Source organism: Chiloscyllium punctatum, chromosome 32, assembly GCF_047496795.1.
Source record: "Chiloscyllium punctatum isolate Juve2018m chromosome 32, sChiPun1.3, whole genome shotgun sequence".
Taxonomy (NCBI): domain Eukaryota; kingdom Metazoa; phylum Chordata; class Chondrichthyes; order Orectolobiformes; family Hemiscylliidae; genus Chiloscyllium; species Chiloscyllium punctatum.
The window spans coordinates 39,621,700-39,637,236 of NC_092770.1; the positions used below are offsets into that span (position 1 = coordinate 39,621,700).

Here is a 15,537-nt window from a genome sequence, read left to right on the forward strand (position 1 = left end):
CCTTAAAAAAATTCATTTCGAACATTTAAATCAAACATGTGTACAAGAGTTTATAAAGTGCACAAAAATGATGGCAGTTAATATTCTAATGCACATTACATACAAACCTCTATCTTATCAGTTTTTGCATCTCCCCAGTACATTTTTCTTTCTTTGTAATCCAGGGCTAGACCATTTGGCCAGCCCAGTGAAGTGTTAACAAGAATAACTCTGTCTGATCCATCTAAAGTGGCACGTTCTATCTTTGGAATCTCTCCCCAGTCTGTCCAGTACATGTACCTGTTTGGAGGAAACAAAGACAAATGTGGCAGTGGCTACTTACTTTTTATGACAAAAAACAAGCAAAATACTAACTAGCGTTGCTAATCACCTTGGATTTTAAAAGGGGAGAGGATACAAAATATTATAGGACATTTGCTCCAAAGTACATTCTAACTCATCTATATTATAGTGACAAGTAAGAACAGGGCTATAACTGAAAGCCCATGCAGTCAAATAATGACATTTCTATTTGTCCAGTCAGCGATGGTACATAAACATCTACAGCACACAGCATCATTAAGTTTTCAAAGATTCCTTACAATTTAAAATAAAGTGTTCGAGTTTTCTCCCCTTTCTATGAAGAAGAGCTTCCAAATTCAAGAACACAGGTGAATTTAATGCAAAGGTTCACCAATCAGACCTCAGCAAACAAAAAAACTTCACCCCAAAATATGCAAGAAATATTAAATGAACTCTTACCCAGACATTGGATCAAGCACAATTGCTCTTGGCTCATCCAGATCCTCAGAAATTAGAATCTTGCGCATTGTCCCATTCAGTCTCGTTACTTCAATACGGTCTGTGCCAGTATCAGTCCAATAAAGGTTCCTTGCTACCCAATCCACAGCAATGCCATCAGGGTGGTTAATTTGGGAGGTTACAACAAACTGACTTCCTGAGCCATCCAGATAAGCACGCCTGATAGCACGTACTTCATCATCAGTCCAGTATATATACCCTTCAACCGGATCATAATCTATAGCAATTGCATGGCGGATATCATCCAGCTGTAAGATGACATCTGTAAAATCAGGAGTGTCTAAAGATATCCGCCTTAAGTCAGTTCGTCGAGCCAACAGCAATAATTCAGAAGCACCTTAAAAAAATTTTTTTAAAAAACATACATAAGTTTACAACTGGCATCACTTTGTATCCTATTGACTGTCTTGCAAAATAACTGTTCAATTCAAGATTAACCTGAACAGAAATTTCACGGTATTTATTCAGAGCAAGGGCAAAAAAAACACACTTACCAAACAGGACGACAAGAAAGACTCAGACAGAAACAGACTTAAAAATGCACTACAATATAATTCTCTCTTGACAAGCAGTTGATTTCACTTGCTAATAAAATCTTTTAGGTATAAAGAGCTAACCTACTTCTGGTGAAGCAATTTGGTTTGTACAGCTGTGCGTGACCAATGGGGTACCACCATTCAGCTTCAGATACTTTACTCTCAGCCTTGGAGCAGTTTTATTGCTTTGATTGATGACAAATGCAGCTTTGTTGCTGGGAAGCTATGGCTAAAAAGCCTGTTAGATGCATACAAGTCATGACTCTATGGACTATCAATATGACAAAATAACTTATTTCAGTTATTGTGTCCTATGGCATTAGAAGGAGCAAGAGAAAGTATGTGTACTCTTGCTCAATGCCATATAGTTTTACTATATTTTAATTGTTTTTAAACATGGCTGGATATTTGAGCTGTTTTCTTTTAAGAAGGTCTGTTTAAAAAGTAAATATTAGGTTTAAAGTCTAGGGTATATAAAATTTGAGAGCAAAACAGGAATAGATGTACATGCTGCACATTTCATAGTCACAATATCTTGTAAAGCAACTTTTACTTTATAGGAAAATACTCAAAGTTTTATTGACAAATGAAACTGTTCAAAAATGTTACGTTTGACAAAAAACACATACTCCTGATAATGCTACCTCGGCAATTTGTGTCTTTATGCTGATTAATGAATTCTCCATTACAGACACAATTTGGCATCATTACCACTATAATCCTTGTTCCTGGGAAAATGCCAATTGGTGGTGTCATTATTGCAAGCTGTGCAGATTGGATATGGGCTTTATTGAGGGATAATTCAGCAGCAGCAGTTAGTGAGGAGTCCGACTGGCCTACAATAGGACAGGGTAATGTTAACAACATATAAGCAGTGAATCAATTAAAACTGTAAACAATTAAGGACCACTTTTTTTGTCTGCAAATCTCTATGGCTATGAGAATAAGGAATATCCATGTGATTCGACTAGTACACATATTCCACCTTTTGTAGTCTGTATTGAGCTTTTTCCAGGTCAATCCAGTTAAATGGGACACCTTTCTATATTCTTCATCTCAATGGCAATAGGAAATTTGGATGTATCCCCAGCCACCATTTTAGGATATATTCCCGTTTTTAACAATACACAGTGTTTTACAGCATAGAATATATCTATGGCAGCGGCTTTCCTTTTGTATCAAGCAGACATTTGAAAAATCAGGGCTGCCCTCACATGTTCATCGCCTAGCAACAAGAATCAGTCTCCCTACAAAAATCTCTTTCTTTATGGCAGTGTTTTTATTACACAAATTGTAGTGCGGATGAAAAAAAAAATTTCTGTTTTGCATATCTACAAAACTTCTTCCACTGCTGTAAGTTTCCATTTATCAGGTTTCATGCTGTATGCAGGCATTCACTGTTGGAATGTAAATAGCATGGTCTAGTCGTATCAATGGCTCATGTCAGTCTCTATTAGAAACATCTCAACCAGGCGGCCAATGCGTGCACCACGCATGACAAAACATGCACTCTCATTTAATTTAAGACAGAGGGAAAAAGAAAACAGTGAAGGTACAGATGAATAAAGAATTGTTCTTATACAAGTCACAGGGCCACAGAACAAAAGGTACCTTCTCCTTGCAATGGACAGAATACATGGAAGAATGGCCTAGTTATAAATCCTGACTATTCACAACTGCAAGTTTCCATAGTTGCTGTTATTTGCCTAGGGGCAGCTCACCTTGTCTTCTATTGCAAAGATCAATCAATGCTAAGTGGTGTCCTAAAACAAAGGTTACCATTTTACACATTCAAGTCAGCAAAACATATTTTTGGGACACAACTGATTCAGCATTCAAATAATGAGATAAATAAGATTACTACTTACAGAGGAGGGCAAGGTGACTTTCATTAACTTTATCTGAACATGCTTTTTTTTTTAAAAAAATTGTTCAGAATATCTATCTTGGAGGAGATGCTGTATAAACTCCAACCTATTACAGACACTGCACCCACCCAGATTTAATACCAGAAAGAAAGTATAAAAACATCAGAGTTAGGCCACTGTTAGGGACAATGGGATCTAGAACGAGTGAGGATACAGATCTCACATTCAACATTCCAGACCAAATATCCACACCTCTGGACCAGGAGGCCCTGGTTCAAGTACCACCGTCCCTGGAAGTGTGTCATAACACATCTGAACTGGCTGATTTAAATTTCAAGAGTAGGGCTCTTGTAGTGGAGTGGCGATCAGTTTGCCACACATGCAAAAGGTCCTCCGTATAGGTCTGGGCAAAAGCAGCAGTATTATTTTAGTATCAACATAGGAGGGTAAAGTATATTGTTAAGGACTCAGAGATGGTGTCCCTCCTTCTGAGCCAGAAAATCCAGGTTCAAGTCCCACTTCGGCTGGAGATATGCCTGAACAGGTTGATCAAAATGACTATAGCTTGAGGGATGATGTGGTACAGTGGTCCTTTCCCCACCTGAAGGCCTGTGTTCCAGACCCACTTGTTGCAGAGCGGTGCTGCAGCTGAACAGGTTAATTTTTTTAAAAAGAGCAGGGCTCTTCCTCAGTGGAAAGCTGGCTTCTGGACAAGGTAAGGGTCTTGGAATGGAAACATGGAAACTGGTGTGGGTGTTAAACAACAGACTCAAGATAAAACCTTTGCAAATCTCTGGAAGTCTTTTTCTGCATAATTCAACACATGGATATCAGTCAGTTAATCATGGGGTTCCACCAACATACTCACTAATTTTCATCCTTCCACATGGACCTCAGTGGTCCATGGCAGTAACGTCTGGAAACAGCAGGCAATACTGCAAATGGCATTGACATGCCAACTGCCCAACTTCAGAACAGTTGCGTAGTCATACGGTTCAGAGGGAACTGGTTGTCGCTTCAATATTACATAAGAACTAGGAGTAGGAGTAGACAATTCAGCCCCTTGTGCCTGCTCCACCATTTGATACAATCATGGCTGATCTCATCTCGGCTTCAACCTCACTTTCCTGCCCATTCTCCACAGCTCTTCAACCAATAATTAAAAATCCGTCTCTCCTCCTCAGATTTATTCAACGTCCCCAGCATCCCCAATACTCTGGGGTTGCAAATTTCACCCTTTGGAGAGAAAAGTAATATCTCCTGATCCAAGTTGTAAATCTGTTACCTCTTATCCTAAAACTACGGTCTTTTGTTTCAGATTGCCCCGTATGAGGAAACATCCTTTCTAAGTTTACATTTAGTTAAAACTCACTGAAATAATCTCAGCATTTTTACAATCACGACAAACCCTGTTGCCCTAACACTTGAGCATTGTGCCACAAAGTATAACAAACAATACTTTGGACTCCCAAGTCACAGTGAGGTACAGCATGAAATAAACACTGCCTGTGTGATATAGGATACCTATTTCCAGGAGATAGAGTATCTTCAAGTTCACGTGAACAAATAATCCACTAGAGATCACAGGGACCTCATAGGAAGCACATGCTTATATAAAAGACTGCAAGGTAAGTAATTAAATTAGACATTTAACTTCATATCTGGTAAATGCATACCATCTTTACACATTGTTCCATCTTCTAGTAGCTGGACACCAGTTGGACAGGCACACTGAAAGAATGGTTTGATTGGAGACATCAGGCACAAGTGGGAACAACCACCATTATTGCTGCCACATGGGTTTGTAGCTGTTTGAGTAACAAAATTTGTAAATATTAACACAGTAAACTCAACTTCCAATTTTGGCCAACACAGATTTTAATACTTTATATCAATAATTAGTTGTACATCAGATGTTGTTATATTTTAAACATTTTCACATGACAAGATGCATTACTGTACAGAATTAACAATTTAAATATATGTTGGCAAATAGTTTGATAGGAACAGAGTTTTAAAATTAAAAATATCAAGACGTCAAATGCATTGTTTTAAACTAGTTTACAACATGTTGCTGAAAAACAGTTTAAACACTCATGGTAATACATTTTAAGTGCAAAACGTAGCAAGCAATCTTAGCCCATCATCATTGACACCACTACTTTCAACCAAATCATAAATGAACAGTGGTCAAAAAGCAAAACTGGTGGTTGAAGTAGCATAAAATCAATATCTGGAGAAACTAAATGGCAACATTCAAATATATATTAAAACTGACACATAATAAACAACAGGTACTATCACCTTTTACTGACTCTCTTTCCCACAGCTCATTGCATTATTTTCTTCCCTGTCCTTTTGGCTCAGCTATGCAAAGGTGGGCTGTGCTAGAAAAGCAGGCATTTCCCAACCATTTGATGCTTACAACTTGCAAAATAAACAAAAACTTTAGCTGGTTCCCAATCACTAGACAAAAGTAACCACCTTCCGCTTTTAACCCTCTCCATCTCCTATTTTAGTGGTGCAAAGACAGAAATTTGCACATTCCACTTCATGCCCCAAAGTTCAGGAATGCTGACTTGTTTCTGGTTCAAGGACTTTCAGAGATTTCTTTCCTTATTTTTCATTTATCTCCTCCCTGGGTCATGCATAGTTATCATCTGCTTTCTGCAAACCATCAAAGTCTATTTAAACAAGTTCCCTGGAAACATTCTAGGAAAGCAGCTTGCAACTAATTTTCCCCAAGGGTCCTGCCCAAAATATCAACTCTCCCACTCCTCTGATGCTGCTTGACCTGCTGTGCTTTTTCCAGCTCCAGATTTTATCGGCTCCCTTTTCTACTGTCTCTTGAACACCTCCCACGTGATTCAAACCTGTGACTATTCCATTAGCAGCAATACAAGCTGACACTCCCAGACATTGCACTATCAGAAGACCTGTGGAGTGACAGAGATCTGCGATGGTGCAGGAGGGGTGGATAGTGGAGGGTCAGGGATTTGTGTTGATGGGGTAGGGTGTGAGCTCTGTACAATGATTGTACCCCATCCACCCCAAGAGACTAGGCTATATTAGACCTATTATGATGCAATGAAATAGGATTATTTATGGATCTCTTAGTGAAGGCACCGCTAGATAGCAGCAATCAAAACATGACTGAATTTTACAATCAGGTTGAGGAAGAGAGGAGTGTGTCTGAGACTATTTTTTTAAAACATTAAGTAAGTGGAGTTCTGATGGTTTGAAAACAGAGCTCACTGAAATAAGTTAAATTATATTAAAGAACTTGGTCAACAGAGATGTAGTGCCAGAGTCATACAACCTGGAAACCCTTTCACTCCAACTTGTCCATGCCGAACAAGTTTCCCAAACTAAACTAGCCCCATTTGCCTGCATTTGGCCTATTTCCCTCTAAACCTTTCCAATTCATGTACTTGTCCAAAAAAGTATCTTTCAAATCTTTCTTCTCTCACTTAAAACTATGCCCTCCAGTTTTAAACTGCCCTACCTGAGGGAAAATGCCTTTGTTATTTACCTTACCTATGCCCCTCATGATTTTATAAACCTCTATAAAACAGGTCACCTCTCAACTTCCTACACTCCAGTGAAAAATTTCCAAACCTATCCTTCTAACTCAAACCCTCCAGTCCCAGTAACATCTTAGTAAATCTTTTCTTCACCCTGTTCAATGTAATAATATCCTTCCTATACCAAACTGATCACAACTGTACACAGTACTCTATCAGTAGCCTTACCAGCATCTGGTACATCCGCAACATGACGACCCAACTCCTAAACTCAATGGTCTGAACAATGAAGGCAAGAGCGCCAAATGCTTTCTTTGTCACCCTGTCTACCTGTGACCCAACTTTCAATCTTCAGGTGGCTCAGGAAATTCAGCATGTCCATAAGGACCTTCACCAACTTTTACAGATGCACCACAGAAAGCATAATGTCTGGGCACATAACAGTCTAGTACGGCAACTGCTCTGCCCAGAACCGTAAGAAATTATAGAAAGTTGTGACCGTCACGAAGCAAACTCCCATCCATGGTCTCCATTTAGAGTTCATTGCCGTGGAAGGGCTGCCACCAAGGACCCATTCCATCCTGGCAATGCTCTCCTATAAACTCTTGCGTCAGGCAGAAAATAGAGAAGCTTAAACACATGCACCAGCAGATTCAAGAACAGCTTCTTCCCTGCCATGATTAGACTGATGAACAGTCTTTCTAACTTCAAATAACATTGATCATGTTAACGTTGTTCTTTCCTCGCACAAGTCCTGTGCAGGGTAACCTGTGTGGCTCACTGTCCAAGCATTTTTTTTAACCATATGATCTGCAGGTCCTTGCTTACTCTGATCTGTCTGCACTGCTTGCAAATAAAGCTTTTCATTGTACTTAGTTCATTGATTTGATTTATTGTCACATGTACCTATGTACCAGAATCCCTAGGTCTCTGTTCAAATAAATATAGAATAAAAAACTTCTGTTTCAGAATGTTCAAGGGACAGACCTGCTACCCATGGTTTACTAGAAAATTAAAGATAGCATGCTATTAAAAGAAAAAGCATATATTTGTGCAAAGACAGCAGAAAGTTGTAAGATTGGGGTGCATATAAAACAAAGAATGACCAAGAAATAAAGAGGGAAAAATATCAGTATAAGAGAAAGTTAGACAGAATAAAGTGAACATTGGTCTTATATAGAAAGTGACACTTGAAACTTGTAATGAAAAATAAGGAAATAGCAGATATATTGAAAAGGTATTTTGCAGTGCTCTTCACCTCACTGGATACATCAAATACATAAACATCCCAGAAACAGGGATATTTGAGGAAATGGAAGGGATGGAGGAACTCAAAAACAAAGTCACAATTGTTGGAATGTGATCTGAACTAAATGATTGGAGACATGGTCCCTGACAAGTTATTAAAAGAAGTGACTCGTGAAACATTTGGTAGATTATTTAAATTTCCAAAAATTCCTTCATTTGGAGATGGTCCTGCTGCACAGTATGTGGTGAATACAACTCATTTATTCAAAAATGGAGACAGAAAGCAGGAAACTATAGGTTCCTTAACATCTGTAACAGGGAAAGTATTAGAAGTTAATATTTAAGTAGTTACAGCAGGACACTTAGATAACTTCAAGACCATGAGACAGCCACATTTGCATCATCGATAGACTGGGTCATTAAGGTGGCATTCAGCATGCTTGCCTTCATTGCTGAGACCTTTGAATATTGGAGTTGGGATGCCATGTTGTGGTTCTACAAGACATTTGTGAGGCCTCCTCTGGAGTACTGTGTCTTGTTCTGGTCCCCTGTTATAGAAAGGATAGTATTAAACTGGAGAGGGTTCAGAAAGATTTACCAGGATGTTGCTTGGAACGGAGGGTCTGGGATACAAAAATAGACTGGAAAGCTGGGATGTTTCTTCATTGGAGCGTAGGAGGCTGAGAGGTGACTTTATTGAGGTTTATAAAATCATGAGGGACATAGATAAGGTGATTCACAAGTATCTTTTCCCCAGGGTGGGGGAGTTCAAAACTAGGACCCATATTTTTAAGGTGAGAGGAGACAGATTTAAAAAAGGACATGAGAGGCAACTTTTTGTTTACACAGAGCGGCTTGTGTGGAGAATGAACTGTCAGAGGAAGTGGTGGAATGCAGGTAGTTAGTGTTTCAAATATATTTGGATAAGCTTATGAATAGGAAAGATTTGGATGGATATGGACCAAGTGCAGGAACAAGTGGGACTAGTTTAGCTTGGGAACATGATCGGACGAAAGGTTCAATTTCCATGCTATGTGACTCTATGACTATATGGAAGTGAGTTCATATTGGACTCATCTCTCGGACATATTTGAGTATTTAATTAATGCTGTGGATAAAGGCAAACCAGTGAAAATAGCGTACTTAGCTATCCAAACCTCACTGGATAAGATGCCACATGGAAAATGGAGAGTGGGTGAAGTGGGCAGCATATTGTATGGAGAGAAGGCTGACTAGTTAATAGGAAGCAGAAAGTAGGCATTAAAACAAACAGTCTTTCAGGTTGGCAAGATGTAGTGAATAGCATCCATAGGGATTGATAGTGGGACCGTGACTGTTTTCAATTGATATAAATGCCTCAGATGAAGGGATGAAAGGATTGATTGATTGATAGATAAATTTGTTGACAGCATAAAGATAGATAGGAAAGTAAGCTGTGAAGAGGACATATGCAAGGTTACAAAAAGATACAAGAAAACAAAGTTATTGGACAAAAATTTGACAATTATAGTATAATGTGGGAAAACAAGTATTTGCCCATTTTGCCAGGAAGAAAGTAGTGTGTATTATATACTGAGTGTATGCAGATCTTGGAGATGCAAAGATTTCTGGGTGCCCTCTTGCGTGAGTCACAGAAGGTCAGTATGCAGGCAGAGGAAGTAATTAGAAAAGCTAACAGAATGACATCATTTAGCACTGAATACAAAAGTAAGGAGGTTATGCCTCAGTGAAACTGGGAATTGGTGAGACCACCAAGTGTTGCTCACCTTATTTAAGGTAGGATATAAACGCATCAAAAACAGTTCAGAGGGGGTTTACGGGAATAATACTTGGAATGGGGGAAGAGGTTGACTTGAGAAGTGTTATGGAATAGTTTTATATTTGTTGGAGTCCAGGTGAATCAGAAGTGATGAAATCAAACATGTAATATTCTGTGAGGTTTTTAAGAGAGTAAATATAGAGAGAATGTTTCCTCTTAGGAAGCAACCTAGAACTAGGGATCATTGGTTAAAAATCAGGATTCATTTAAAACAGAGACTGGCAATATTTCTTGTTCAGACAATAAATGCCTTTGGAACACATTCATGAAAAAGTAGTGGTGGCAGAGTCCTTGATTGGCTTTAAGCCAGTGATAGACAATTGTCAAGCAAGAGATTGAAAGGCTAATCAGGGTTGGTGGGAACACAGAGGTTATAATTAGATTAGCTAAAATTTCTTGAATAGTGGAGCAGGATCAAGGAAATTAATAGCCTACGTGTGCTCCTAATTCATATGTTTGTACAACCAGTTGAGGACTGGGCTCTCAAGTACTAATTATGCAGATGCTGCAAAGATAGGTAAGAAAGCAAGTCGTAAAGAAAACTTAAGGAATCTACAAAGGTACATACAGAGACTATGCTTGCAGGCAATGTGCTAGATGGAGCTTAATGGGTAAACACGAAACATTGGATGCAACAGAGATCGGCATAAATAGAAAAAGATCATAGAATTCTGTGGTACAGAGGGATCTGGGGGTCCAGGTACATGAATCACAATAAGATAGTACACAAGCACAGCAACTTTAGAAAGGCAAATGAAACATTTTATTCCTTTCTGTGTAACAGAGCTTAAGAACATTTTGCCGCAATTACACAGGGGTAAGACCACAGAGTTATATGCATAGATTTTGTCTTCATACTTAAGGTATATAATTACATTGGACGCAGCATGGAGAAGTTTCATTTGACTGACTGATGGGATGAAAGGGTCACCTTGTGAGGAAAGGTTGGGTAGATTGGGCCTCCGAACACGAATTTAGAAGAATGAGAGGTGATCTTATTGAAACAAGGGATTGAGGGGATCTGATGCGATGGACAGTGGGAAGATATGCAGGGGAGAATAGAAGACAGAAATAAAGAGAATTTCTTTCTCTAAGTTTGTTAACCTGTGGAATTCTCTACCCAGAGAGCAAGGGACTGGGTAAGTGAATATTTTTAAGGCGGAGTTAAACAGATTCTTTATTAGCAAGGGATTCCAACTGTTTAAGGGGCAGACAGGAAAGTAGAATTAAGATCACAATCAAATTAGTCAAGACCTCCTCAAATACCAAAGCAACCTACAGGAGCTGAATAGCTTATGTCTGCTCCCAATTCACATGTTTATATGCATGTTGATATACCAAAGAGACTTTTTCCTTTATTCATTCTCAGGATGATGGAGTCATTGGCTAGGTAAGCATTTATTGCCCATCTCTAATTGTCCAGAGGGCAGTTAAGAGTCAACCACTGCAGTCACATGTAGGTCAGACCAGGTAAGGATGACAGTTTCCTTCCCTAAAGCACATTAGTGAACCTGATGGATTTTTTCAGGTAATTGGCAATGGATTCACAGTCATCGTTAGGTTCTTAATTCCAAATATTAATTGAATTTAAATTCCACCATTTGCCATGATAGGATATGAACTTCGATCCCCAGAAGGTTATCTGCATCACAGGATTGACAGTCCAGCAACAATACCACTAGGCCATTGCCTCCTCCAAATGATCAGAATTATAATTACGATGGTATGATTTATAAAATAAAATTCAAAACAACTGGTTTTGAGGCCCTCTATATAGTTCTTGCATCACCATGTGGAAACACTAGAGTGTCTTCTTTTATAGATAAAAATGCTATTTGTGAAAAATGATTATTTTCTCAAGACATGTATTTTAAATTGTTTTGAAGCATTAATTTAATTCAATTAGTTTGAATAGGAAGAGTGGTAATGTAATTGACTAGTAATCCAGAGGCCCAGTCAAATCACCTAATGGCAGCTGGTGAAATTTACAATCAGGTCATTATATCTGCAACTGAATACTGGTCTTAAATCAACATGACCATGAAGTTATAATTAATTGTCATTAAAACCCATCTAATTCACTTCTGTCCTTCAAAGAAGGAAAGCTGACATCCTTGCAGAGTCTGGCCTACATATTTAATTCCACATCTACAGTAATGTGACTGATGCTTAACTGTCCCTGAAATGACCTAGCAAGCCACTCAGTTAAAGAACAATTAGGAATAAGCAAAAGAAATGCCCACTTGTCATAAAAAATACCTTCCACATCCATAAAAAGTTAAAACAGGAAGCTGTGGGTCGTACTCAGTTCTGACAAATTAAACTACTTATCCCAAGCAGCAGGTTTTGTGAAGGGCAGACCATGCCTCACAAACCTTATTGAATTCTTTGAGAAGGTGACTAAGGAGGTGGACGAGGGTAAAGTGGTAGATATGGTGTATACGGATTTTAGTAAAGCGTTTGATAAGGTTCCCCATGGTAGGCTACTGCAAAAAAATACGGAGGTATGGCACTGAGGGTGAGTTCGAGGTTTGGATTAGGAATTGGCTGGCTGGAAGAAGACAGAGGGTAGTAGTTGATGGTAAAGGTTCATCTTGGAGTGCAGTTACTAGCGGTGTTCCGCAAGGATCTGTTTTGGGACCATTGCTGTTTGTCATTTTTATAAATGACCTGGAGGAGGGGCTTGACAGCTGGGTGAGCAAGTTTGCGGATGATACGAAAGTCGGTGGAGTTGTTGACAGTGAGGAAGGATGTGGCAGGTTACAGCGGGATACAGAAACTGCAGAGCTGGGCAGAAAGGTGGCAAATGGAGTTCAATGTAGGTAAGTGTGAAGTGATTCACTTTGGTAAGAGTAACAAAAAGATGGGGTACTGGGCTAATGGTCGGATACTTGGTAGTGTGGATGAGCAGAGGGATCTTGGTGTCCATGTACGCAGATCTCTGAAAGTTGCCACCCAGGTAAATAGTGCTGTGAAGAAGGCATATGGCGTACTGGCTTTTATTGGTAGAGGAATTGAGTTCCGGAGTCCTGAGGTCATGTTGCAGTTGTATAAGACTCTGGTGCGGCCACATCTGGAGTATTGTGTGCAGTTTTGGTCGCCATACTATAGGAAGGATGTGGAGGCACTGGAACGGGTGCAGAGGAGGTTTACCAGGATGTTGCCTGGTATGGTAGGAAGATCATATGAGGAAAGGCTGAGGCACTTGGGGCTGTTTTCATTGGAGAAAATATGGTTTAGGGGTGACTTGATAGAGGTCTACAAGATGATTAAGGGTTTAGATAGGGTTGACCATGAGAACCTTTTTCCATGTATGGAGTCAGCTATTACGAGGGGGCATAGTTTTAAATTAAGGGGTGGTAGGTATAGGACAGATGTTTGGGGTAGATTCTTTACTCAGCGAGTCGCGAGTTCATGGAATGCCCTCCCAGTAGCAGTGGTGGACTCTCCCTCTTTATGGGCATTTAAACGAGCATTGGATAGGCATATGGAGGATAGTGGGCTAGTGTAGGTTAGGTGGGCTTGGATCGGCGCAACATCGAGGGCCAAAGGGCCTGTACTGTGCTGTATTTTTCTATGTTCTATAGATTATAATGCTAGGATAATACTCTTTCCTCCTCCTGTTCAGGAACTAGGTATTTTTCTGATATTGAAATCATAAGGCTGTTTAGTTAACAGTTAATCTTAGGTTTATAATTATGACAACATTGTTGAAAATCAATTTACATCAGTTCATTGAAAGGATCTCAGATGATATAACTACTATTCCTGAAATGGAAACAGGTATAAGTAAAGATTGGTCTTGCACACAATCCAAGCACATAATAGATAAAAGCAGAATAGACCATCTGGCTCTTGAAGGATGCTCCAGCACTCAAGATCACAGCTATTCTGACTGGGGCCTCAAACCTGCGTTTCTGCCTAAACCCCATAATCTAACTCCCTTGTAGACCAAAACCTGTCTAATCAAATAGTTCAGCAAATGTAATTCCTAAATTGTAAAATATTGAGAAGGCCACAACATGGATTTTTGACACAAAACCATAAAGAAACATTTTAATACCGAGCTCAAATATGTTTCTATTCTTTCTAAACATTTGTACATGCTATTAACTATTCCCACTAGAGGGAATGATAATGGCTTTAAGGTTGAGCAATGACACAGCGGGTTGCCGGTTCAACAAAGCTACCTACCATGTCCTGGTAAAAATATTAGGTCATTTATGTCTCAGTCCTCAGGGGATGGACAGGGCATGAACCTGACAGGTTTTCCAAGGAAGGACTCGTGTCCAGCAGCACTGGATAGCGATATTCCAAGGGATCACTTAACCTTGAATTCTGTACTTTGAGATTGTTTCCAGGATAATTACCAGTGCGTTTTTACAATTACTAATCATCACTAATCTAAAAGGCAGTACTTAAAGCTTTCAAAAATTGACCCTTTACACATCATGGAACAAACTGAATGAAGAAAGGCTCTTTTTGTGTCTCACATCTGATTTTAATTAAAATGGTTGGATTTTCAAATTATCAACATAATAGGAGGGATAATTAAAGGGCAGCTTGTGTTGAAAATAAACATTTTAACTTTTTTAAAATTTAATTTCAAGAATAACATGATAATCAAGCTCTCTTTATATACAAAGCACAAACATTATAATGGGTATGTAGTCAGCGATTTCTTTTCTCAAATTGTTCTACTCTCTATAATATAAATGGCTATTGCAACACATATGCACTACAGGAGGCAGCAACAAACACTTTTAATGTTACTTGCATTACAAACGGTAGCTACACTTCAAAAGGGATTCACTGGCTGTAATGTGCTTTAGAACATTTAAGGTCATAAAAGGTGCTATTTCTTCGCCAGTGAAGCTCCTTCAAATTATCCACAAGTCCCCAAGAAATGTCAATGCTCCACAAGTTGTATGAAAAGTTAAAATTATGCTAAATAATGATGTATACAATAAGCTTATGCACATCTATCAGTATTGCAAAGCTCAGTGTAGAACATATCCCAAAATATATCTGTACTTGCTCTCAGGCTCTAAAGTTTATTTGTTGTGTAATCAAAGCTTGGATCAAGTTACAAAGTTCAATGTATTGACTTGGTAACATTGTGGATTGGAAAACAGTTGTCAACATCAAGCTGGTGGACAGAAACATTCAGCATTAGACAATGTGTGTCATATGTTCAGATATACTGGCGGACAGAGAATTATATAATCTTACCATTAGGTTGTCTCTGCTGGTTAAATACATGAATGTCCATTGGAGAGAAAATATTGCTGTGCACCTCCCGGCGATACTCTCCAGTATATTTGTTGCATGCGTGAATGGAATGAGTGTTCCAGTCCGTCCAATATAAAGTGTCTCCGAACAACGTTAAAGCGAATGGATGTGGAAGTGAGCCTTCAACCACTACTTGCCTGACAAAACAAAATGCAGTATACAGAAAATTACAATTCCTCCCAGTTTTAGACTAAAATATATGAAGTAAAATGCATCCCCCAACAAAAGCTGATTAAAAGCATAATTTGCATACCAGCTGTTAGAAGCTTTGCACTGCAATTAAATGTCTAGCAACTTCAAAGAATAAGACAAAAATACGTAAAAACAGCTTCTGTAGCCACAAAATTAAAAGCTTCTCACAGCCATGAGTCCTCATACATGGTAGGAATTACGTGTGATCGTGATTCCTAAGCTTCAGCCCAGATATGACTGTTATGAGCCTGATGGAA

General features: G+C 39.0%; 1 protein-coding gene across 1 annotated transcript in view; it reads right to left on the reverse strand.

Moving 5' to 3' along the window:
- The window catches only part of lrp6 (low density lipoprotein receptor-related protein 6), a 192,974-nt gene that overhangs the window by 58,151 nt on the left and 119,286 nt on the right, over positions 1 to 15,537 (reverse strand). Inside the window, exons 4-7 of the mRNA XM_072552131.1 lie at positions 15,029 to 15,225; positions 4,882 to 5,013; positions 742 to 1,138; positions 108 to 279 (exon numbers count right to left, since the gene is read on the reverse strand). Coding sequence (XP_072408232.1) covers positions 108 to 279; positions 742 to 1,138; positions 4,882 to 5,013; positions 15,029 to 15,225 — 898 coding nt within the window. The remainder of the gene's footprint in view (positions 1 to 107; positions 280 to 741; positions 1,139 to 4,881; positions 5,014 to 15,028; positions 15,226 to 15,537) is intronic.